The sequence below is a fragment of the Coregonus clupeaformis genome, chromosome 11, assembly GCF_020615455.1.
Source record: "Coregonus clupeaformis isolate EN_2021a chromosome 11, ASM2061545v1, whole genome shotgun sequence".
NCBI lineage: Eukaryota > Metazoa > Chordata > Actinopteri > Salmoniformes > Salmonidae > Coregonus > Coregonus clupeaformis.
Genome location: NC_059202.1, coordinates 17004723 through 17032140, shown reverse-complemented (window position 1 = coordinate 17032140; position 27418 = coordinate 17004723). Strand labels below are relative to the sequence as shown.

At 42.5% G+C, this 27418-nt stretch overlaps 1 protein-coding gene across 2 annotated transcripts; it reads right to left on the bottom strand.

Moving 5' to 3' along the window:
• LOC121576634 (choline kinase alpha) lies at window positions 1–25429 on the bottom strand. 2 transcript variants are annotated; one of them, XM_041889938.2, is made up of 12 exons: window positions 24992–25428; window positions 21867–21975; window positions 19308–19361; window positions 13486–13599; window positions 12133–12266; window positions 11429–11533; window positions 11055–11113; window positions 10849–10936; window positions 8675–8783; window positions 8466–8572; window positions 7807–7888; window positions 1–2103 (listed from the first exon to the last, which is right to left on the bottom strand). In XM_041889938.2, exons 1-12 carry the CDS (start codon window positions 25225–25227, stop codon window positions 2044–2046), a joined length of 1257 nt encoding a protein of 418 aa, XP_041745872.1. In that variant the 5' UTR covers window positions 25228–25428; the 3' UTR covers window positions 1–2043. The 2 variants fall into 2 exon arrangements, with proteins under 2 accessions (XP_041745872.1, XP_041745873.1); XM_041889939.2 differs by lacking the exon at window positions 19308–19361 and having other exon boundaries at window positions 24992–25429.
• Window positions 25430–27418: the final 1989 nt, after the last annotated feature.

Genomic DNA, 27418 nt, shown 5'->3' with positions numbered 1-27418 from the left:
TTTTCTCTTTGTTGTAGTATTTATGCAATGTAGTTGAAGGTACAGTAAATGTATGTACTTGCCATAGTGGTACTTTTACAAAGCACTTTACCCTTACTATTTTATACAGTACATATTTTCTCCTTTTAGAGTATCTGCATAGCTGTATAGGTTAGCAAGGCTAAATGTTTGCACTCACAAAATAGAGTAGTTGGGATCCTTTCACAGCATAGACAAATTGGACATTCAATTAAATTATCCATAAGTCTACAATATACATTATCAACAATATTCAGTGTAATGTCGAGGAGCTCCTTCTTACCATGTTTGATAATCAATTACATGTACATTTTATTTGATCACTGTATTGGATGGCAAGACATGAAATACACCAAGGATATACTCAGAAATTTGAATGTGACACTGTCAATTACAATTATATTTGAAAACAGTTGGATCAATTCTTATTTTGTCTCAAACTGATAATATAGCATGATAGAGAGATGTAATGTATATACAAATATACATGAGAATGGAATGTAGTTGATCACACAATACTGTAGTAGATGTGGAGAAAACAGGAGTGACACATATTTCAAAAAGGAAAGAGACAACTTTCTTATTATGAAAATTACTCATTCCATTTGAGGAAAAAATATAAAAAGTTTATCTTAAAAAATAAACTGGTCAGGAAAGTGCCACTAACCTCATCCCTAGGCTAATTGCGCTCAAGCATTAGGAAGAAGTGTCTGGTGAACGAAAAAAAAAGTGCCACTGACATTGTACGTAACAATGACATTTCAAAGTGAAGGCTCATAATTGTCAAAATAACATTGTAACAAGATTAAATAAACATTTGTACATAAAACAAATATAATGATAAAATACAGAATACAAATTTGTTTATAAAACATCAATAATTATCACAGTTTGGTTATGAATTGGAAAAAAGTCAAGTAAATATTTCCAGTCCCCAAACATATTCTAAAGATATCATTATAAACATTCAACACCTCTACATGAGGATTTTTGTAACACCTTGTTAACAGTTCTTCTCACAACCTTATCTACAACTGCTTAACCCAGCTGAATAACACAGTAAGCATCTCTTTTGTTTGTCTGTTTAGTTTAAGCTAAGAGCTTTGCTGCTTGGTATTTCCTTACTTTCCAATGTATTATCCAATGTGTTCATTATGAATATATCTGCTTGAATATCAATACTGGTTCAATGACATATTCAGAGCTGAAACCATTTCTGGGGACTGTGTAAAGTAAGAGTAAGTACAGAGTAGAGTTGTGAGGTTACCATTACTACTGGGTTTCAGGTCACATTTTGCACATTATATTCACAGTACTGCAGGTGGGAAAAAATGCTGTTGGCCAGAGATGCTCCCATCTCATTGGCGGTTCCAGATATTTTCATATACAAGTCATTTTAGAGAATGGAGGAACGGGGTGGTGACCTAATAAACTGGCCACTGAGTATATGTCGTCATTTGAACGTGAGTTGATAAAGAATGGAGGAAAACTGAGCATGGATGCAAAGAACCAAACATAATCAATTGAAGTTGAGACACTGAGTCAACATGGCCATTTGGCTTATCACTGTTGGGTCACAGATTAGTGGCTTTCCAATTAGCAAGGGTCATTGAGACTTCTGTTTTTTCCACTATCCCAGAACATTTCCAAACAGGAATGGACTTCCCAGAAATGTAACTCAGACCTCCTTTTAGAATGAAGATTTTTATCCCGTCTTAATCTTTCTGATATTTCTTTGAAGAAAAGAGAAGCCAAGAACAATCTTGACCCTGTGAGCATATGTAATATTAGGAGCTTAATATTGTGTAAACACTGAGCAGCAATGCATGGCGCATAATTCAACACCAAACCAAATATTCATGGTTTCACTTTGGTCCATGCAATAATGACTATAGTGAGCATTACATTCCCAATGCAGGGGGTCCCCATTAAGCATGGTCCTACACCCTGTTTGCATTCATTTCAGCTAAAGCGCTGTTAATCCATTTATCTTCCACCTCCTTGTTACTATATGTGGTCCCTCGCTTAGACACCCAGGCTCCGCTTCTGCTCAAAGTATGCATCAAACCTGGCCATGGCATACTCCTGTGGACAGACAGAGGAAAGAAAAATATTGGAACCTTTGCACAGAATGGATTTCATACAATAGATAAAGAGAGAGAAAAGGTATACATATTTCAGCATTGAAAGGAAATATAACAGCGATAATCACTGTCAGACACATTCCCAGTGGTTCTCAGTTATCAGGTTGCCCTGACCATGGCAAATACTTGTGTATAGTTTCAGAGTAGTCTGTGAGACCAAACATGGCAAGGAACTCACTGACCTTTGACCAGTACTGTCATAGTAAAATAAAACATTTAGTCCATAATGTGGCATATCGGTGGTTAGGCTATTAGCTGGACAAAAGTAGAATATATGAAAAGTGCAATACTGTTAATATATGTCATGTCTCCTGAGCCACCGGTCTGAGTGCACCACCTCGGCAACACAGGAATGGAAACCCAACGCACCCTAATCACCTCCAGAGCACCTGCACCTCATCATCTCATCACCACCACTATATAGCCCTGGACTGCTCAGTCATTGTTGTGTGTAATTGTTAGCGTCGTGTTGTTTACTCGCTCTTTGTTATTCTCTTTCTCATTGTTAAGTAAACCTTTACCTTGTTGATTCCAGCGTCTGTGTCCTGCCTCTTCGTATCCTCAGTACTCATCACAGAATTACACACCCTTACGAAAATAGATGCAGCAGGTAATCCTCCTGGAGTTTCCCAGCGCCTCGACCAGCACCAGCAGCAGCTTGTCCAGTTGAACGCCGCCATGCAGGAAGTGCTCCAAACTCTGCATAATCTGCCCAGCGCTCCGGTTCCACTTCAGGGAGTGGCGAGTGCACCCAGTCCACCCGTTCCCGTGCTATCACCAACTTCTGAGGGACCCCTCACCGTACCGGAGCGCTATGACGGTAAAACTACTAAATGTAGCAGCTTCTTGCTACAGGTTTCACTTTATCTGGCGCATATCCATCTGACCAAGCCAGGATAGCGCTGGTGATTTCGCTACTTAAAGGAAAGGCGCTGGATTGGGCCACGGCAGTCTGGGAAGGAGGTGAGGCCGCGGCGCTTCCCTACTCCAACTTCCTCGCTTGGTTCAGGGCGGTGTTTGATCATCCCACGGAGGGAAAGGACGGGGGAGAGAGTCTCCTCCAGCTACAACAGGGAGAGGGGCCTGCGTCTGAGTACGCTCTGAGCTTTCACACGGTGGCGGCGTCTTCCGGCTGGAATGAGCGTGCTCTGCACACTGCCTTCAGGAGAGGCTTACGGGAGGACATCAAGACGGAACTCGCATGTCGGGACGACGAGATGGACATTGATACCCTTATCGCCACGTCCATCCGTCTTGACGACATGTTGAGAGACAGACGGTGTTCCCAACACCTCCCGGAGCCTCAACGCTCACCCCATCTGAGCTATAGAAGCTGCCCTGTCTCCGAGTCCTCACCCATGGAGGTGGGCAGCACCCCCTACACTACCACGGACCACAGATCACCTGGCGGCTCCCACTCTAGGTGGTATGACTCCCGTTGTCGCTCCGTGAGTGTTAGGTCATCTCCCATCACAAAATCATAACGGTGACTGGTTATTCCTTCTCTTCCATTTCCACTGCAATGATAGATTCCGGATCAGCGGGGAACCTTATAGATAGGGAGCTGGTCTCTGAATGGGGGTTGCCCACAGTGCCACTGCCATCTCCGCTACATGTCACCTCACTGGACAATAAACCGATTGGATCAGGCACCATTACGCACGTCACTCTCCCCATCACCATCACCATTCCCACACTACCAGAGCACCACGAGGAGCTGTCATTCCACATCGTCACGTCACCCCTTCACCGGATCGTCTTGGGATTGCCCTGGCTCAGACTACACAACCCCACCATCAATTGGATCACCAAGAGGATCACAGCCTGGTCCACCTCATGCCGGAAGACCTGCCTGCCGGTCTTTGGTTGTTCCACGTCAGTGGAGAGTCCGGAGTCCGCCCTCCAGCCCAACATTCCACGTGAGTATGCAGATCTCTCCGATGTCTTCTCTTCATCAAAGGCTAGGTGTAACCCTCCTCACAGGCCTTGGGACTGCACCATTGACCTGCTGGAGGGACAACACCCCCCGAAGAGTCGCATTTACCCCCTTTCCATGGCGGAGACTGAGGCCATGGAGAAGTATGTGGCGGAGACCCTGAAACAGGGGTTCATCAGACACTCTACCTCTCCTGCCTCCGCCAGCTTCTTCTTCGTGGCCAAATAAGACGGAGGACTGAGGCCGTGCATTGACTACAGGGGGCTGAACGCAGTCACCACCAAGTACTGGTACCCCCTCCCTCTGGTTCGAACAGCTACGAGGGGCCCGGTACTTTACCAAGTTGGACCTGAGGAGTGCCTACAACCTGATCCAAATCCGGGAAGGAGACGAGTGGAAGACGGCATTCAGCACTACCTCAGGCCACTATGAATACTGCGTCATGCACTATGGCCTCGACAATGCACCTTCTGTGTTCCAGTCCTTCGTCAATGACGTGTTCTGAGACATGCTGAGTAGACAGGTGGTGGTGTACATCGACGATATCCTGATACACTCGGCTACGTTCGAGGAGCACGTCAGGGACGTCAGAGCTGTCATACTCCGCCGCCGGGAACACAGCCTGTTGGTGAAGGGGGAGAAATGCGAAATCCACCAACAGGCCATCTCCTTCCTGGGATACAGGATCAGTCCTCAGGGGGTGTTCATGGAAAGAGAGAAGACGGACGCCGTCAGGTCATGGCCAGTCCCCACCACCATCAAGGGCCTAAAGAGCTTCCTGGGCTACGCCAATTTCTACCGGCGTTTCATCAGGTCCTTCAGCTCCATATCCGCCCCGCTCACCTCTCTCCTTAAGGGTGGGCGTCAGAAGCTGGCCTGGAACCCTGAGGCTGACACTGCCTTCAAGAGGCTGAAGGAGAGGTTCACCACAGCGCCCATCCTAAAACACCCAGATCCATCTTGTCCTTTCATCCTGGAGGTGGACGCATCTGAGGAGGGCGTGGGTGCGGTCCTCTCCCAGCGGCAAGGTAAGCCAGATAAAATGTATCCCTGTGTCTTTTTCTCTAAAAAGCTTACCGCTACAGAGAGGAACTATGGAGTTGGAGACAGGGAGCTGTTGGCGATTGTCCTCGCTCTGGAGGAATGGAGACACTGGCTGGAGGGCGCAGTCCATCCATTCCGGATTCTTACTGACCACCGGAATTTGGAGCATATACGGGCAGTGAAATGGAGGAACTCTCGTCAAGCCAGGTGGGCCCAATTTCTTACTCGCTTTCAGTTCATTCTGTCCTACCGCCCAGGATCCCAGAATGTGAAAGCCGACGCACTCTCCAGGATGCACCATACCAGAGAAAGGAAGGATCTGGGGGGTCCTATCCTGCCCCCGTCTCTCATCGTTGCACCTGTCATTTGGGATGTGGATGAAGACATTCGCCTGGCGGCTCAGGAGGACCCAGCGCCTGCCAACACCCCCCCGGGGCGCGTGTATGTACCCACCAGTGTCCGTGTCCGCCTGCTGATCTGAGCGCACACCACCCTTACGGCAGGGCACTCCGGTATTACGTGCACCCTGCATTCTATATCACAAAAATACTGGTGGCCCACCTTGGCTACTGATCTTCCTCGCTATGTCAACTCATGTTCCGTATGTGCCCAAACGAAGACACCTCGGAATGCCCCGGTAGGCAAACAAGTTCCTCTACCAGTGTCTCAGCGACCTTGGTCACACCTCCCACGTTCTGACAGCTTCACCACAGTCATGGTGGTCGTAGATCGGTTCTCAAAATCATGCAGTTTTTTGCCACTAACTGGTCTTCCTTCTGCTCTCCAGGGCGCTGAGGTCCTGTTCCAAGAGGTCTTCCAGCACTATGGACTTCCGGAGGACATCGTCTCGGACCGTGGCTCCCGATTCACCTCCCGAGTGTGGAAGGCTTTCCTGGAGAAGATCGGGGCCACGGCCAGCCTCACTTCCGGGTATAGGCCTCAGTCGAATGGGCAGGTGGAGCGCATGAACCAGGAGCTGGGGAGGTTTCTTCGTTGTCATTGTCAGGTCCGACAGGGTGAGTGGGCAAGGTTTCTTCCCTGGGCAGAATATGCCCAGAACTCCCTCGTTCACTCCTCCACGGGGCTCACTCCCTTCCAATTCGTCCTGGGGTACCAGCCGGCCATGGCCCCTTGGACACCCAGCCAGACCGATGCGCCCACTGTCGATGAGTGGTTCCGCAGGGCCGGACAGGTCTGGGACGCCGCCCATGTCCGTCTCCAGAGGGCCATTCGTCGGCAGAAGGACCAAGCCGACCGCCACCGCAGTGAGGCTCCCGTATTCCAGCCTGGTGATCGTGTCTGGCTGTCCACTCGAAACCTCCTTCTCTGCCCTGCAAGAAACTGAGCCCACGGTTTGTGGGGCCGTTTAAGGTCCTCCGGCAGATTAATGAGGTGTCGTACCGGCTGCTCCTTCCCCCTCACTACCGTGTCTCACCTACTTTTCATGTGTCTCTCCTCAGGCCAGTGGTTCCTGGTTCCTCCGCCCCTGGACATTGATGGGAGTCCGGCGTATGCTGTGAGGAACCTGCTGGACTCCAGGTTCCATGGGGGACGGCTCCGTTTCCTGGTGGACTGGGAGGGGTATGGCCCTGAGGAGCGGAGCTGGGTTCCGGCTGGGGACGTTCTGGACCCCAACCTAATTCGGGACTTCCACCGTCGCCGCCCTGACCGGCCCGCTCCTCGTCCTCGGGGTCGTCCTAATGGCCGGTGACGTCCTGCGGTGGGAGCCGCGCGTCACGTCTCCTCCCGTTGCTCCCCTCCGGCGCTCTGATTCGCCGGTCTACTGAGCCACTGGTCTGAGTGCACCACCTCGGCAACACAGGAATGGAAACCCAACGCACCCTAATCACCTCCAGCGCACCTGCACCTCATCATCTCATCACCACCACTATATAGCCCTGGACTGCTCAGTCATTGTTGTGTGTAATTGTTAGCGTCGTGTCGTTTACTCGCTCTTTGTTATTCTCTTTCTCATTGTTAAGTAAACCTTTACCTTGTTGATTCCAGCGTCTGCGTCCTGCCTCTTCGTATCCTCAGTACTCGTCACAATATAACCGTGTGTTAGTGCAGGTTTTCAGTGAATGTATGTAAATCATGAAGCTCATCTACATTTCCTGTCTTACAGATGTAGGATCTTAATTTGAGACAGTTTGCTACAGCAGGAAAATAATGTAGGGGTTGATACATTTATCATTAGGGCAAATCAAGTCTAACATTCCTTTTAAACCTCAGCAACAAAAGAGTGATCAAATTAAGATCCTACATCTGTATATAACATACCCCACTGGGCAAAAACTGGTTGAATCGACGTTGTTTCCACGTCATTTCAACAAAAAATTCAATGTGATGACGTTGAATCAACGTGGAAAACTGATTGGATTTGAAAAAAAGTTATCAACGTAAGGGAACTTAGTCTTTTTTTTCACCCAACTTTTTAACTAAATTTAATGACATTGTGAATTTTTGTTGTTGATTTCAGCTTGAATTCACGTTAGTTGACAACTCAACCAAATGTAAATCAAAACTAAACATTGAACTGACGTCTGTGTCCTGTGGGACATTTCTCATTTACATTTTTTTTTGGAGGGAGAACGGCTGTTTTGTTTATATTACAAATACAAATGCGTAAAACAAAAGCATGACAACCAGATAATGGACACTCACCATGTACCCAAACTCAATGGTGGAGATTCTCGCCTGGATCATCGACCACAGACCCCAGAAGAAGTGCGAAGCCAGAGCAAACCTGTGTAATTACCAACAGGCAAATGTTTCAATAAAACAGTGGACAAGCACATTGAAAGTATGGTCCATTAAACATACAGCTGGGTGAACTGAGCAAACCTTTGGTCCAAAGCAACAGCCACATGGAAATATGCTATTTCATCACTACTGGACTGATTCCAGGGTTTTATTTCCCAGGGAGCATTTTACAGTAACCAAGAGGCCCAGTCTTAGGGGTTCATTATTGTTATGATTTACTGCTGCTCTCTCAACAGAAGGCCATTATAAGTACTAAACCACAGGTGTCCTCAGATTTGACAAAAAAACACTAAGTCAACTTGTCCTCATATGTCCTGTGTGGCTCAGTTGGTAGAGCATTGCGCTTCCAATGCCAGGGTTGTGGGTTCGATTCCCATGTGGGACCAGTACAAAAAATGTATGCACTCACTACAGTAAGTCGCTCTGGATAAGAGCATCTGCTCAAATAAAATAAATTACTCATGAGGTGTAAATACTCTAGTGTGTCAGACACATGAGCAATTTCACAGTGCCCCACATTCCAGAGGAATGCCTTGGCCACTTCAACTTGGGGCCCTCACCTGTTGACTTCCACAAACAGCTCCTCTTTGAGTTTCATCTGATCTTCAGCACTCAGATTCTGAAATCCCTGGTCAGTCTCTGACAGGTAGCGTCCAATGAAATGCAACTGAAAAATAAACATCACAAGGTTATTAGATGGCTTTTGCCTAAAAAGCCACTCATTCAGATTCAGAGGACAAAAAGCCTTCATTCTGTCATCCTTACTCACCTGTTGGGCTTTAGTGGGATAATTCTTTGAGTTGACATGGAAAAATGGGAACTTGTCATTTGTGTAGTCGTACATCCATTCACAGAAGTGGTTTCCTATGTCGAATCCCCTGAAAACAGAATATATTTTATACGCTTATTTTCACTACAAAGGCTGGTGCGGACAGCCCACAGGGTCGGACTAACAAATCATAGGCCCCGGGGCTTTGGTTTTGTATTAATCTGTTACCCCCCACGTGGGCCCCCTTCCTCCTCTCCTCCACCATCTGATGATTAGCAGAGCGGCAGCAAACTATCTACACTCATTGAGAGTGGGTTCCTGTGGTTGGAGGTTGCAGTAAAAAAAAAAGTACATTCTCTGCCTCAAGGGCCCCCTTAGGGCTTGGGCCCCAGGGCGTCGGCCCCAGGGCGTCAGCCCCTGCTTTAATCAGGCCCTGACAGCTCAGTCCATCACTGGTACTCCCTGTATATAGCTTCATTCTTGTGTTTTATTTCTCTTGTGTTTTTATTTTCTTCTTTTAAGTCTGCATTGTTGGGAAGGGATTGTAAAGTAAGCATTTTAGTGTAAGGTCTACACTTGTTGTATTCGGCCCCTGTGACAAATAAGATTTGATTTGACTGACATTGGATTCAGGATTATGATTGCTTGGGCTCTTTCCTTGCTTGCCCAAATGAAAACTAGACCTATAGTAAAATGTTCCCATAGCAAAGGAAGAGAAGTTCTCACAAAGGGAGTGAAAATAGGTAGCTCTTTGTGTAGGGAATTGCAGTTGCTGTGGAAACCAGACAAAAGGAACAACTTGGAGGCTAAACTCCATTCCAATATTTCTCTACCCCAGGCTGTGGCAATATGGGTCAGTGCTGAAAACCTGTACAGTTCAAGCCCTTTCAAGCGAGCCACACTAGCTGCCAACGAAACCGACTTGGAAGAAAAACGGTGGGAAAACAAACAAAATGTGAGTCTAATATGGGCCTCCTTGGACTGTTGTCATTTCGTACATAAGTCCATGTGACTTAACCAGTTCTTTAGCATGAACACTCAGCTCCCTAAACATGCCCTATGTTTTACCCTAGCCCCCCATACAATCAAAGCTTTGGGGAGGAGACAGGAGAGCCCAGTGAAACCTGATCCGTCTTGAGAATGAGGAGCACGTGTGGTGATGTACAATGACCATGAGAGAGCCTGAGGGTCAGGACGGCGGGGGTGGGCTGTTTTGACGGTACTAACTTAGCTGTGAGCCAAGGCCAATAACAGTGAAGGTCCTTTCTGAGAAATGGGGCTCTCATGAATTCCATACTTTACAAAAAAAAACGAAATACTAAGTGGTACAGGAAAAACTGCAGTAAGAGACTGGATGGATTGTTTGGTAGGTCTGGCTGGCTTGTTTACCTGATGACATAAGACTCAGAAACACAGTTGAAGGCAGCCAAAACATTGGAGGTTTTGGATCTCAAATATGTGTGGCTACATTCTTGTCTTAAATGTTGAAAAAAAAACATGATAAATACAAACTACCTGGGTAAATTCCTTCTATCCCTGTCTGTGTTGCAGTAGACATCACATAAGATTTACATTCTGCAGAGACAGTGTCACCTTGGACGGACAAAGCCCTCCCACACTGTACAGTGTGGCCAATGTTTACTGCTGAATCTAGCTCCTTTTCTGAGGAATGTGTCTCAGCTCTCAGAAACCCAAAGAAATGCTGTACATTTTGTACATTCAGTATATATGTTTTGTCTTTGATTCGGAAGTAAAGGGGATGATTACAGTAATAAAGGGGATGATTACATTAATAAAGGGGATGATTATAGTAATAAAGGGGGTGATTACATTAATAAAGAGGATGATTACAGTAATAAAGGGGATGATTACATTAATAAAGAGGATGATTACAGTAATAAAGGGGATGATTACAGTAATAAGGGGATGATTACATTAATAAAGAGGATGATTACAGTAATAAAGGGGATGATTACAGTAATAAAGGGATGATTACATTAATAAAGGGGATGATTACAGTAATAAAGGGGATTATTACAGTAATAAAAGGGATGATTACATTAATAAAGGGGATGATTACAGTAATAAAAGGGATGATTACATTAATAAAGAAGATGATTACAGTAATAAAGGGGATGATTACAGTATACACTAGGGCCTGAGCATGAACCGACCTGTAGTTATAACTGCTGTATTCAAAGTCAATCAGCATGAGCTTCTGTCCGTCAGAGCCCTCACGACCACTGAGGAGCAGGACATTTCCTAGAGGATGAGAGAATAATTATTACACCACACACATGCACACAGTACAATACATTGTATTTAAAAGATTATCTTCACTAGCTTTACACAAAGTAATACTATGCCTAAGACCCCTTACCCTCTTGACAGTCATTGTGGCAGAAAACAACAGGGGAATGAGTGGAGTCCAACAAAGATCTACAAAGAAAAGCAAGCCATATTTCAGCAGGTAATAAGCAGGAGTTACATGTCCACTAATTCACTGTTTACCCCCCAAAAAACAGAATACCAAATTCCAGCACATATTTCAACCACTCAGACAACAGTCTTTGTATGGAATTATTTGCTTATTGTTGTTGACTGGATTCCACACCAATTTATTGTAAAACACCATATGACTTTTCCATAACTGAATTACTGCATATACATGTAATCATGTCTGCTCCTGTGTGCTTATTCCTAAAAGGTGTTGTGTACGTGATTCAGGAACCAGGGTGGTGTGGTGGGCTTTACTTGAGACTCTCCATCTCCTGGGGCAGGTTACAGCTCCTCAGACGGGCAAACTTGCGAATGTGGGACTCCCTGGTGAAGGTGAGTCTCATCACCTGGTTCAGGTACCTGTGGATAGGGGAAACATCAGGAAAGTCAGGGAACGTATGGGATACAAGAGGTTATAGAGTTTAGAGATAAGACAGATATCACTATTTTATCACAGCGATGATGATAATGCACTTCTTGTCTACACAAATGACACATTATTTGTGATGACAAGCAACTTTTTCTCTGTGATTACCTTGAAACTATCCTTAGACCATGAAGCAGGTCAACAAGTCGATATTTCACTCTGATAAGCTAATCCTTTTAACAATGTAAATGCCCTATTTTAACTGTAAGCAAATACTGTAAGTCAATTTACTGTACACCAAGGCCATTCATAAAACACATAATCAAAAGGAAGGCAAAGAACATTCACCAAGACTGTTATTGGCGTGTTGTTTTATTCTACAAATAAATTACTTCGGGAAACATACTTTGGCTCACTATTATTCTCAAACCAGGTGACTTGAGGATTGACCCACAAAAGCAAACTAGCAACCATTTTCTAAGGGGAGATATGTGTGATAGCTAATGTTTGTTTGGAGCTTTCAGTGAGGTCAGGATAGGCAAAGAGGGTTTCCAGTTTCTATTGGAAATTGCATAATAAGAGACCAACTCACTTGTCGATAGTTCCAAACAGCCATTTGGGCTCCTTGTTGAAAGGCATCCTCATACCATGGAACTTGGCCATCTTCTCAGCTATTTCAGCAGATATGCTTGGCATGCTCAGCTCATCTGTGTCCAGTTTGCGACTCTATTAACACAAAGAGGTCAAGGAAGCCAGGTCTTCAAGTCTTAGCTGAATACAGGTTGTCTTAAATCCCATCAAGCTGACAACTTTTTATGCAACAATAAACAGAGACAACATTACCAACTGCTGACAGGGTTGTCAAAAATAATGGAGGGTATAACCAGCTCCATTGCCTTCTGCCCTCCACTCTGGCCACTGTCAACGCTAACAGTTTAAGATCTTATCACAGCAGAAGCTGCTTAAAGGCCATTTGCTTGACCTCTGTGGTTTCTTGGTCTCTGAGGACTTTAAGTGAATAACTAAAACATATTTAATGCTGTTCCAAAAATTGATTATGATATCCATCATACAAGCAAAACTGGTGATTCAGATAGAACATGACTATACTCATGGTCTGTACCTATTTAAATTGATTAAATTGTCTAGCCTAGGGCGTGGGTTGAATTTAGCAAGAGAACTCTTGTTAGGACAATGCCTGGACAATGTGGGCATGGATTCAATTTACCAAGAATATTCTCGCTTGCACAAAGTGTTAAATTACATCACTTCAAGCAATTTTTGCCACTTTAAAAAGTGTATGGTTTAGTATGGTTAGGGCGGCAGGTAGCCTAGCAGTTAAGAGCGTTGGGCAAGTAACCGAAAGGTCGCTGGTTCAAATCCAACTAAGCGAAAAATCTGTCAATGTGACCTTGAACAAGGCACTTAATCCTAATTGTTCCTGTAAATCGCTCTGGATAAGAGCGTCTGATAAATTACTAATTGTAAATTAATTCCCTTTGTACATACTGTAAATTAAACACACATCATTGAACAGAACACACCCAGACATGAACAGACCCTACAGATTTCCTATCTTAATTTGAACAGTTTCTCACAGCAGGAAAATAATCCTACAGGAATTGTGGATAATAATTCATGTATAAAAAGAAAGTATAATCAATACAATCTATTGATTATAATTAATGGACATTTATGTAGAGGTTGCTACATTTTTTGTTAGGGGAAATCAAGTCTGACATTTAAAGTGGAAAGTACAAACTTTTTAAACCTTGAATACACTACAAATTGGAATTTACTGCTGCACAGGAAAATTATCTGTGACAACAGAGTGATCAAATAAAGATAGTACACCTGTACACACATACATGCACGCATGCACAGACACGCACACAGTCGTGAATATTTGTTTTCCCTATCAATTATTATTTACAGAGGCACTTACAGGGACAAACTGCTCCAGTCTGCCCTGGGGAAAGATGCCATAGAGTTTGGGCCCAAGCTCCCGCTCTGCCAGAATGGCAAACATCACACTCTCCAGCACCATGGCCTCAGCACCCTGCAGACACATACAGAGAGGGAAAAAAGTATTTGATCCCCTGCTGATTTTGTACGTTTGCCCACTGACAAAGAAATGATCAGTCTATAATTTTAATGGTAGGTTTATTTGAACAGTGAGAGACAGAATAACAACAACAAAATCCAGAAAAAACGCATGTCAAAAATGTTATAAATTGATTTGCATTTTAATTAGGGAAATAAGTATTTGACCCCCTCTCAATCAGAAAGATTTCTGGCTCCCAGGTGTCTTTTATACAGGTAACGAGCTGAGATTAGGAGCACACTCTTAAAGGGAGTGCTCTTAATCTCAGCTTGTTACCTGTATAAAAGACACCTGTCCACAGAAGCAATCAATCAATCAGATTCCAAACTCTCCACCATGGCCAAGACCAAAGAGCTCTCCAAGGATGTCAGGGACAAGATTGTAGACCTACACAAGGCTGGAATGGGCTACAAGACCATCACCAAGCTTGGTGAGAAGGTGACAACAGTTGGTGCCGTGAAGGACTGAAATCCTGCAGCGCCCACAAGGTCCCCCTGCTCAAGAAAGCACATATACAGGGCCGTCTGAAGTTTGCCAATGAACATCTGAATGATTCAGAGGAGAACTGGGTGAAAGTGTTGTAGTCAGATGAGACCAAAATCGAGCTCTTTGGCATCAACTCAACACGCCGTGTTTGGAGGAGGAGGAATGCTGCCTATGACCCCAAGAACACCATCCCCACCATCAAACATGGAGGTGGAAACAGTATGCTTTGGGGGTGTTTTTCTGCTAAGGGGACAGGACAACTTCACCGCATCAAAGGGACGATGGACGGGGCCATGCACCGTCAAATCTTGGGTGAGAACCTCCTTCCCTCAGCCAGGGCATTGAAAATGGGTTGTGGATGGGTATTCCAGCATGACAATGACCCATAACACATGGCCAAGGCAACAAAGGAGTGGCTCAAGAAGAAGCACATTAAGGTCCTGGAGTGGCCTAGCCAGTCTCCAGACCTTAATCCCATAGAACATCTGTGGAGGGAGCTGAAGGTTCGAGTTGCCAAACATCAGCCTCGAAACCTTAATGACTTGGAGAAGATCTGCAAAGAGGAGTGGAACAAAATCCCTCCTGAGATGTGTGCAAACCTGGTGGCCAACTACAAGAAACGTCTGACCTCTGTGATTGCCAACAAGGGCTTTGCCACCAAGAACTAAGAGGGGTCAAATACTTATTTCCCTCATTAAAATGCAAATCAATTTATAACATTTTTGACATGCGTTTTTCTGGATTTTGTTGTTGTTATTCTGTCTCTCACTGTTCAAATAAACCTACCATTAAAATTATAGACTGATCATGTCTTTGTCAGTAGGCAAACGTACAAAATCAGCAGGGGATCAAATACTTTTTTCCCTCACTGTAGAACAGCAATTAGCATGCACACAAACAGACAGGTGAATGAGAGAAAGTTGGGCTTGTTTACTTCTCCTAATGAACTTCATGATTGTCAGTCACTGCTGTCTTGCACAACCAACCTTAGAAATGATGAGGTAAAATGACTTAGTCATCGGTTAATGTTTTCATGATAACCGGAAGAGAAGACAATTAATAGGATCTGCTAAAAATGACTGCAGCCAACCTGTGGTCGGTCCATTGTTAGCTGTGATTTTCCATCAAGTGGGGGTTAGTAGGACAGAAACACATTCAATTCTATAGGATGAAATTAGAACAGCTTAGACAGCGGAAGCTGATGATGACCTTACATAACATGAAACAAGCTTACGGCTTCATAAATCAATTATACACAGATCCAGATATTTGAGTCATGGTAACTGTAAAATGGCTACCTCAAACAAATTACATTCCCAACTCTGTCAGTGACTTGGCAGGTATTTTTGTCCATCATGGTGGTACGTTTAAAAGCAGATTTGGACCAGAGAGGGAAGAAGTGAGTTGCGTTCCACATGAGGAGAATAATTAAACAAGGGGCCAATTGTACTGAGAGAGGCAGAGCCTGCCAACAGCATCAATCAGTAATTGTGGCTGCTTAACCGAAGAAGACACCAGGGCTTTTCAACTGTGGAGGAAAATGGTGTCAGGAGCAATTATCTGAGGCCAGAGCTCTGAAATAGCTAGAATTCAAAAGATAGGCCTATATAGTCTGACACAATTTATTAGAAAAGTATGTTAACTTACAGATAAATATATGTTGATACTTAAAAATAAAGGGTTCTTATTATTGTATATTAATGTAGCTAAGTACATTAAAAATAATTACCATTGTTACACTGTAAATACAGTACTAAACAGTAGTAACGCTAATCGTAACAAATATAGCCTTGAGTACAATCCAAATACGGTGTAGCCAACAGGTGCATGGCCGCGGGAAGATGTTTTGGGGTGGAGGTGCTGTCGATGGGTATTTTTCTCTGCTCATTCAGGAATATTAAAGGCCTAGTGCACTAATTTGGTTGGATAAAGTTGATTTTATATATATATATATATTTTGGGGGGGATTTCGATTTATCAGCACCACTACTTCCCACGGCTGTGAACAGGTGCCCTTATCTACTGTAACCAGCTATGAGCTGGCAGTGATCTGTGGACTCTGACAGTTGGGCAAGGAATTTGCTAAGTGTGCACTTCAAAGTGACTCAGCTCTTTCTGTCGGAAGCCAAATAGGAGGAAAACAAACTATAGTAGTGATTTGCTTATGGCGTGTTGTATGCACTTTGGACTGACCTCATATGGTTATAGACATGGGGAAAACATGATAAGTAAATAATCACTGACAACATGGGGAACTTCTACAGTACTCATCTTTGATGGCTTTCCCACTAGTCAAAAGAGACATACTGTAATCATCTTTAGGTCTATCCATTGTGTGGATGTCATGCCATAAAACGGGTGAGACCCGTCAACCATAGACAATTTTTACATATGAAACCAAAATGATCCTTGGTGTGGCAGACCTATTAAAAACAACTAAGCCAATTTTAAACTCTGCAAGTATTCATATTTGACACATTTAAAGATGGGTTCTGCTCCGATGATATTACGCAATATATCTCTGTGGTGCTGATGGATGCCAAATGGAAATCTGCTCAACCTGTTATCTCTGTTATCATAATCATCCTGACACACATTGTGGCCTTGCAGCCTGTATGTAGGTCTACACGTACAATGCATTTCCATGTCCATGAAATCACTCTAAAAGTGGGTCAGCAGTCACCCTCAGTTTCCCAACGACTTTTATTTTACGACCTATTTCTATCACAACAGGTTGTTTGGCAAGGCTTTTCAAATTCAATTGGCTAAGTAGCCTACTTTTCAGGTTAATAATCAACAATGCTATCTATCATCCACATCCTGGTCTGTTGATGACCACTTTGTTGTGCAACTGTTCAGCATTCCATTCGTCCAACCTTCCTCATTATTGAAAAATATTAATAGTGCCTTTTTTAATGGCTACCATTTCCTCTGTTGCAACTCAATATACAGTATGATTTGTCAATTTAAATACATAATTACAACTAATCTGTGGAACAGGAAGTGATACAATGTGATCTCCCTTTCATCAGGATACTGAGGTCCACTGTGGCCTGTCCAGATGTGAACACAAATATTCTGAGAAATGGAAGGAAATCACACTTCCTCAAAAACACTACTGTGGTCCACATTTCCTAATTAGGTGTACTTGCTGAAAGCAAAGCACAACTTTAGAAACTGTTCATACTTATTATTATTATTCTGCTGGAATCTCTAGAGCCAAAACCGTAAAAGCTACAAACACCAAAACAACTTTAAAACGTCCAGACTACCATTGGCCAGTGTGCTTGAAAAAAACATTTTGACACTACTTATACTTTTCACACTGCAACCACATTTGCATAAATCCCAATGCATTTCAATGGTCATAGACTTGAATGGTACAAATGTCCACCGTAACTAGTGCAGACCGGTCTGAAATAGTGTTGAATTGACAACATATTGTCTTTGGAAAATTACTTCCCTGTCAATAAATGTAGCTCTGACCTGGATGATCAAATCCTGCTGTCAGTGGCAGATTTACCATTAAGCAGAAGAGGCAATTGCCTCAGGCCTCACTTCATCAAGGGGCCTCGTGAGCTGGGCATAATTGAAAAAAATTATACTAATAATATATATATATTTTTAATTTATCCGCTTGAGGCCCCCCTCCATGCGCCACTCGTGACATGTCATACTCTTTTTGTCCAGACAGCATCAAATACATGGGTTACATATAATAAGACAGAGGGGCGCTGTTTCGCTCACTCGGATGCTTTCTCTGGTGAGATACAGTAGTTTCAGCCACTTGCGAATTGAAGGAAAGTTGGTGGGTGCACAGTGCACTGTTCGGATGCTGGAATTTTTTGGGATGAACGTGCGAAAGTAACATACTTTTTGAAGTGATTTGTTTGACAACCAGATGAAAACATCATGACTGGTTGTGTTCATGGCACATTAAAAGGTAATACAGACTGGTAATAAAAAGGTAATACAGACTGGCCTCTGCCTGGGGCCTCCAAATCACCAAGTACGCCCCTGCCTGCTGTTTGTGCATGCGGATAACAAAACAGATAGCAATAATGTACTCAATCAGTAGTACTCATGGGTAATGAGTACCTCCATTGACTGAGAATAAGGTTAATCAATACGCCAACACCTTAGGAACTTCCATTCAAAAATCATTGTTAACAAATGTGTGAATTATATAACTCTTTAGTTTCAAAACGTCTCACCTTCTGTAATAAATGAAACATAAATAGTTTCAATATTAGTTTGAAAGTTCATCTAAAAACATGGATGTTTATTACACAATTATTGCTATATAAATCACAGTGAACTGAACTGACATTAACAATAGGCACCTCTATACAATGTATTAACATTAGGTTCAGCGCCACAGTACCATCTGATGGGTACCACTTTTCCTCACTCTATCCCCTTTGTGCCAGGGCTACGGTCACATGACCATGGCACAGCAGGTGCAGGGATTTTCCACTTGAAGCTACAGTTATGACGACATGAGTGGTGTGTTCACCATTACTGTAATTAGTCATCATGTGAAAGTGAGAGTCTATAGTAAAGTATGCCACGTTGTCCTTAAACTGTATTTAAAAAACCTTACAGGCAATATTGTTGTCCATGTGAACCTAAATCATACTGTAACGAGAAAACAGCTACAACATGCACACAGTTAAGGAGCAGTGAGGTCTACGAGGGGACAGACTGGCTAGCCAAGGTAGGATTAGCCTCTAATAGGATAAATATATGTGAATCTCATGCAAAAGATGCTAATGGCATAGCAATGACAGGTGAGTGACAACAATAACACATTGGTGGGATAACATGAGTCATGAATGTTTACCCTCTTTTTATCTTGCTATCATCAACTGACTAACAGAGGTGACCTCAATCCAAAGTGGTGGCTCAACATGGCTAATTCTTAACACCATTTTATATCATCCAGTTTGGAGAATGGTCTGGGATTTACATTTTTCAAAGTGATCACTACGTCCATTGGCAATTACTAAAATCTTTCATGCTAATCTATTCAGACTTATTTGATCACAGACTCCAGAAAATGAATACAAAAACACAGTCTCCAGGCCAGAACAATGAAACGTTGTGGTGAATTTCACAATCAGATGACAAATCTAACCAATAGTATGGGTAGATCACCTTTGCCATTAGTTACTTACTTGAAAGAGATTTTCTTTGTTTGACTGTCTGGGCTCCCCCTTATTACAGGACATCTATCAATGAAAGAAAAAGCAAGAAACTAACCATGAGTACATGTATGTTTTCAAAAGAGTCATCATGCTACAGCATCCTCACAAAGAGACAATGACAGAGTACAGTATAGTCCCCAAGTCCAATGGCCAAAAAGGCAATAGAAAAGCGCTCAGTGCCTTTTAACGACCGACTTGTTGAGATATTAAAGTCGTAGAAACAGAGAGACAAGCTCTCTGAAAGGGATCTGTTATCTCCTGATCAAGGCAGGTGGCATGAAGGTTAAGGTTAAGGTTTGGCTTCAACACCAGCAAGATCACTGACAGTATGCTTTGGCATAAAAGGCAGATATTGACATTGTTGCCCTATCTATGCACTAGCACTTTAAATATTTTCTCCTCTGAGGAAACCCAGTTACTCACGAATTTCGGAGTTATTAATAATATTAGGTGTTTGATAAGACATTTATAATTCCTCTGTAGACATGGTCGAAACATTTATGAGGCAAATTTATTGTGCAATTTTCTATAAAAGTGAAGAACACAGTGTTGCTCTAGCAACAGGTGTGCTAATATTACACTGAGAACATTGGCAATAAAAGGTAACCACTGCCATTATCAATCAGAAAGAATCTCATAAACTGCATGAGACCATAATGAATATATATTAATATTCCATTCTATTTGATTCTTACAATAATCTTTGTTGCTTTACATCTCCTGGCTAATTGTACATGTTTAATTCATGGGTCTTCGTCCTCAGGTCCCAAATGGTGTATGCCTTCTTATTAGAAATGTGGCATGTCTCATTGTATTTTATATTCTATAGTGTTACTTCAATAGTTTTACGCTAAAATGTTTTAGATCAGAGTTGTTGCTTTTGTCATTCCCATCCAACTACAGGAGAATGAAAGCTTGACTGACTCTTGACCTGGATTCTCTGGTCATCTGATTTTAGCCAGGAGGTTCTCTTGGGGTTGTCTAGCCTCCCATCATGTGATCTATGAGCAATGCAATGTGGACCTAGTGACACGTCATCAGGAATGATATCCCCCTGTGTCATTTGGCAGTAGCTCATGATGCAAAAACTAAACTAGATGACTGTTACAGGAGGGGGTCGCTACCCACTAGGTGTCATCCTCCGACAGCCTTAGGCACCTCCTCACTCACTGTCTGGACTAATCATTACCCTATTGGTGTCACCCGTGTCTACCTGTTCACCTGTGTATTTATGCCCTCACTTCCCTGTGTTCCCTTGCTCTGTTTTCTCTGCTAGTTTCTCAATGCCAAACAGTACTAATCAGTATCTGATCGTGAGACGTAGGTACAGGTACTTGAGAAGTGTTCTCCCTGTTTCATTGTTGTTTTCAGTCGTAGTTAGTATTTCGTATGTTTGCTGTCAGCCTGTTTTTGGAGACCAATTTGCTCCTCCTTTATTTTATCATGACAAGTCTGTTATTTTGTGTCCTGGTTTTGGGACCACCAGTAAAGATCCTTGTTTCACCATCTCTGCCTACTGCCTATCCTGCACCACACTTGGGTCACACCTCACACCAACCCTTATAGATTACGACATTTAGTTACCACTAGTTCTTATCATTACTCCCCCCCCCATATCTTCACAAGTGCATCAATTCACAAGCTGCCTTCCATAACAATATGGATTAACTTTGTTGTGGACAATACTGAGACTTCAGGGATCTCATACTGTACCGTGTATGGTATGGTGGAATCACCTGGAAACAAGTGTGCTCAAGGCACGCTCCTTTTGGAAGGCCTACGGCAAAGAGCATATGCATGTACAGCCATGGGGGTACATCACACCACAACAGCAGATACACACACACACACACAAATACACACGCACACGCACACCAACACACATGCACACACGACTTGAGCCACCCATCATGTGGGTATTTGCCCCAGAGGGTATTTCCACAAGAAGATGTTTGAGGAAGAAGATATCTCCTTCCCCTTCTGTCAAACCCCAAATTCCAGCAGCAAAGCCTAGGGAATACATGTAGGCTATGTATTTTCCTAAACTTTTATATTATCACATTCTATTCTATTCTAAAACATGACCAGAAAATCAGGTTAAATCAAATTTAACTTTAAGGGTCCAAGATTGGGCCTTTCGGTAGGCTACGTATTTAGCCTAAAGAACATTGATGGGATTTTTCAGTTAAACTGAAGAGAAAATTCAAAGGACACCCAACACATACAGTGGGGTCCGAAATTATTGACACCCTTGATAAAGATGAGCAAAAATGACTGTATAAAATCTTTATAAAGGGTGTTCTTCAATCTTATAAAGGGTCTAAATAATTTTGGATTCCACTGTATATGGGTGCATTTCATTTCATTGAGACATGATATTGATAACCAGCTTAGTCAATGAAATTCAAACAAACAATATGTTAAATGTATGTTTTATACACTGGTCATTGTGTGACAAAAACATGTGTTAGGTAAGATGTGACTGACTCACTCAACATTTCATTGTCTGTTTATAGATGTCATACACACCTGTAGAATAGCTCCATACAGGCGCAGGAGGACGTTGCGGGGTTCATCAACTACACTGGTTTGGGTGTCGGGCAGGGCACAGAGGAAGAGCTTGTTGCTGAGGCCACCCCTGTCACAACATTACAAAAAAAAACGAATGTAGCTCATAGAAGCGTCACATTTTCCCATCGCCAGAATTTTGATTAGGCCAATGAATGTGGCAGCCTAAATAACGGTTTTATTCTAGGATAAAAAGCCCAATAAGGAGTGATGCTTTAAAGGCCCAATGCAGCTGTTTTTATATAAATATCAAATCATTTCTGGGTAACAATTAAGTACCTTACTGCAATAGACTTCCATTCAAATGGGAAAAAACTGCTTTTTCGCAAAAAACTATTTCTCAAGCAAGATTTCTGCTTGGACTGTCTGGGAGTGGTCTGAGTGGGGAGGGATAAACTGAACATTTGCTGTTATTAGCAGAGAGGTTTGGAACTCTCTTTGTTATTGGTCTATTAACCAATTTACCACCATGGAAAGCCGAAACTCCTGCCAGCAACTATCAGGAAAACATTTTTTCTCACACTTTGACAGTGTTAGTTTCAACGGGTGTTGTACAATTTGATATAAAACCGGAATAACAGAATTTTGACTGCACTGGGCCTTTAAAAACAAAAACACAATACAATCCCATATGGGCAAAGGAATCGTTTTAATTTGAAATTACATTACTTAGGTTTATCACAGTATCATATTCTCTGTTTATTAAACCCTATCATACCACTGGACACCATCATATGGAGGACCAAACATGCCATAATTATAAATAAATAAATGCACACATAAATATATGAATAAATTAATAAATGCACACATAAATAGATAAATGAATGAATGAATGAACACATATAGATAAATAATTATTTAAATAATGAATCACACTTTCATTCATTTTATAAATATATATTATTTTTTCATTTATTTATTTCTGTATTTCTTCCTCCAATATGATGATGAGGGGGTGTCAAGGTAACGTATGTATCTAGCAAACCATTGGTTAATCAATGTCACGGCACGTTGCTCGATTGCATTTGCCTGGGGTGCGTTCAGTACAACAGAACAGTGTTCAACATTAAATTAAACAGAAACGGTACTGTACTGAACGACCAGTTGAAAGACGGTGAGATTATGGTGGCCCAGAGGGCGATTGTATATGGTGTGTTGCACCAGGACTCTCTGTTATCACCTGAACTCTGGTTAAGTCGTTGGGCAACTTCCTCCAAAGAACTAACGGGTGCACCTCTGTGCCCGTTGTAACAGCTAGACCCAAGTTTTCGATGCATGCCCTTATAATCAGGGTCAGTGTGCTAGTTTAGCATATAGCGCTGCCTCCTTGAATTTGCCACTGTCTGGGCTTGAACGAGGGTCCTCTACATCGCCAACATGTGACTGCCAGCTTGACAACGTGCGAACCAATTGGATAGCTCCATCGATTACATTTCAAGGTAGCTGTGGAGTGAGGTTATGGTATGTTCTTACCTCCGTTTAGCCCTTGATCATGACTCTCAGTTCCATTACATTACACATAAGTGTCATTGGACGAAGGCGTCTTCTGTATGGGGGAGCTTTGTTAAGATCCGTCTGAACATTAACATGTATCATTTGCGGTACGGGTTTGAAAGCATAAGGAACTTATCTTTCATATCAGCAATAAATATTTTTTTTTAACACAAAAGGTTAAATTGACACACCTTGATAGGGTTAGTGTTCCCACATGGCCATATCTCCATGTTACAGCGTTTGTTTACTGAAAACAGATGGAAGACAAGAGGTGACCACCTGTGCTATGTAGCTATCTAGCATTCTCCGAACACCCGTGTGTAAGCTCGGGAAGTGTAGTTTCATTGGATGGAGGCACACATAGCTGTATGGATCTGTGCAAAACTGCTACACTCGCTGATGTAAGCTAAGGGCCATATGTTTCAAAAGCCATATTGCAAGCGATGATTATTGACGTTTCTAAACGTTAAAACACAGCGTCCGGATTGTAGTAAACATTAGGCAGTCGTGGGCGAAACTAATGTCTCAGAACTGTAGGGAGAAGGCAGAATGCCGTCTAGAGTTTTCAAGTTTTCAAGAGCTCCGTTACACCTCCACACGGAAAAGCAGGTCATCTGGAGAGGTGTTGTTTTCAGCAGCGTTAGCCATCACTGCCAAATCTCTAGCTACTGCTCGCCTGATTGCAGCCATACTACTTGCCAGAAGAAGTGGGCTACTGTAACCCCCGAGTGGCGCAGTGGTCTAAGGCACTGCATCGCAGTGCTAGCTGTGCCACTAGAGATCCTGGTTCGAATCCAGGCTCTGTCGTAGCCGGCCGTGACCGGGAGACCCATGGGGCGGCGCACAATTGGCCCAGCGTCGTCTAGGGTAGGGGAGGGAATGGCCGGCATGGATGTAGCTCAGTTGGTAGAGCATGGCGTTTGCAACGCCAGGGTTGCGGGTTCGATTCCCACGGGGGTATGAAAAAAAAAAATGTATGCACTCACTAACTGTAAGTCGCTCTGGATAAGAGCGTCTGCTAAATGACTAAAATGTAAAAATGTAGTTATCTACCAGTTGTAAATCTCTCAAGTGTTTGATTGTTTACTTTTCGGACCATCAGCCAGAAAAAAGCAACACTCAGTGAAATTGATCAACCAATGGTGTGTTAGATACCACCCACAGACGTTTGATTGACACCCCCCCATCATTATCATATTGGAGGAAGAAATAAATAAATAAATATATAAATTAATACAATTAAAGTGTGAATAATTAGATAATAGATCAATAAATACTTGAATACATACAGACATGTAGAGAAAAATGAATGCATTTTGGTCCGTATTTTTGTATTTCCTTGCTCATTTATTTATATGGATTTATTTATTCATTTATTTATGTGTGCATTTATTTATTCATTTATAATTATGGCAGGTTTGGTCCTCCATACCATCATGACTAGGGAGAGAAAAATGTATCCTGTGCAGTTGCAAACGCAGCAAATAACTGTTTCTCTGTGTAATATATGAAAAATAAATCATGATAAGTTATATATAAAAAATAAATCATGATAAATAATGGTGAATGTGCTCAAAGATTATATCTACCTTATTAAGCTGATTTGAAAGTCCTCTTCTGTCACCGTTTTCCACGCACCGTGGAGAAATTCTTTGCACCATAAATACGCCTTACGTTTCGTGTCCAGGTCGGGCTCATCCGGCCGGATGATGTCCTTGCATTCATCCTCAGTGTCTGGCTGGACCTCAAGTGCATTTTCAGTGATCAACAAACCCAACGACATAGAAGGGGAGGATGACACCCCGTTGATAAATTTCGTCTTCATGTTGTCTTAAAATGAATACTAAATAGCCTACAGTTTGAATTAATTAGATGAAAGGAAATGTAGAATCAGGCTTGCTTGGATTTCATGCAATGTGTCTTTAATCAATCTAGAAAATCTGCGTCTCGGGTTTATTCAAACAGCAGAGTAGACACGACCGTTCAGTGCCAAGTAGGGAATCGAATGAAGAAATGCTGCTGGTTGCGCCAGGCAATAGGCTGAAATCGAGGGGGGTTGCACGGTTTGCACGTAGGGTTTGCATCTATACGTCATACTACCACACCCATTCTTTTCTCTCATTGGTTGGCACAGGCACGTCCTTTTAGGAGCAAAACAAAGACAGCCCAGCAACATTTCCCATGCATGGTAATGACATTATTGTAGTTGTTTCACAAATATTATTTTGTGGTGCAATGATAAACATATTGTCTACTTTAGGCTATGCTATGGATTATGCTACTATTAACCAAGATTTACTAATGATCTTTCTCTAAAACAACTTTCACCTCAATGGGAGATGGGAATTTTAAATTTTTCACCATGCATTTCCTACAAATGTTTTGACTATGCAATGTTTGTGCTGATCAGTGTGCACAAAAGGCCAAATTAATATGGGAAAAGCTGAGCTGCTGAGGTGAAGTCCGTGTACCCAAATGCTATTTTGTCCCATTGCCCACTCTCAAGTATCAGTAGCTAGGATTCCATCCAATTGGCGACAGATTTTCATGCGAATATTCTAAAATCTGCATAGAAAAAATATGATACATTTTCCCACCAGAGCGGTATTTCCATCAAATTTACTTTTTAGCAGATAAAAGGCTGTTTGTGATGACATAGTGCAATAAAATCTATTTTGCACTAATTTTTTCATGTACCGTATATAAAAAAATAAGTTGAATGTGTTTCCACCGCATTTTTCAACTCTACGGATGGTTTTGTCACACATACTTGCCCAATCTGGTTTTGGTGCATGCTCTACAGACAAGTTTGCTGATAAAGTGGACAGGGTAGTTTAGGCCTTGCCTATATGACGAAATACAGATAAAAACAAGACAATTGTCCCCCACAATGAAATCGGGGAGGGAACTGTGGATCTGTTTTCGTCCGTTAGTACGTTTGTCACACGCGATATCTCAGACAGCACTGGGCCGATTTTGACAAAACTTGGGTGAATGATGCGTCTTGCCATAGAGATCCGGCATCTACAAAATTACACAGGGGGTCGCTGCATCATTCGTGGGGGATGAACTGTTTACTGTTGCCTTGTTGTCTTTTTATAATTGGCAACCAAGCACCGATCATCATGTCACCAGCATCATTCAAATGATCGCCTACCCTCAATATTTATTGGACATTTGCATGAAGCTCATCACTGTGCACTTAACCACTATAAGTTATAAAGTTATTAAATAATTCAAGTTCATCATAACTTATTATATCTGCCTATAAACTCTGCATGCTTTTCCATGTCGTAGTAGGCTATAACATCATTGCGTTTACTGCGACATTATGGTTTTTCTATCAATATTTGCGAATAAAAGCGTTTACATCTCAATTTTCGCATAATTTATTTAACCAAGTAAAAAATGTAGCATATTTTGTTTTGTCGAAATTGGGAAATTTTACAGACAAATTTGCTGTTTCCATAAGGCCTGTTGTGACTTTTTTATGAGTCAGGTCATTCATCTCCATGAAATGGTTGGATGGAAACCTGGTTAATGTCTCACTAAAAAGGCTACATATTATTTCAAGACACCTCCTACAGTTTTCAAAGAATGCAGGGGCAGCCATAAACTGCAACATATTTTCATGTGAATATTCTAGAATACGCATAAAGAAAATATGCACATTTTCCTACCAGTGGTGTTTCCACCAAATTGACTTCATTCATCATTCAGAGCGTGATGACATAGTGCACACAAAATGTACTTTTTCACATATATTTTCCATGTACCGAATAAAAAGCTCAAGTTCAATATGTTTCCATTGCATTTTCAACTCTACCTATAGTTTTGTCACAAAAACGATTGTGTTTAATAGCAAATGTGCCTACTCTGGTCTTCGCACATACTGTATGCTCTAGCCAACAGCTCTAAAATACAGTGTGGGTAGGCTAGTCTACATGATGAGATTATGTCAAGCATCGATCATCATGTCACCAGAATAAGACCTTCGATATATATTGGAAAGGGGC

Excerpts from the sequence above, each read along its gene's own strand:
- LOC121576634 (XM_041889938.2), bottom strand. The coding sequence starts at position 25,227 with ATGAAGACGAAATTTATCAACGGGGTGTCATCCTCCCCTTCTATGTCG. Across the intron at positions 13,600-19,307 it reads ACAAAGAAAATCTCTTTCAA|GGTGCTGAGGCCATGGTGCT; the intron begins GTAAGTAACTAA and ends ATGTGTCTGCAG. Across the intron at positions 11,114-11,428 it reads CAGGAGATGGAGAGTCTCAA|ATCTTTGTTGGACTCCACTC; the intron begins GTAAAGCCCACC and ends TTTTCTTTGTAG.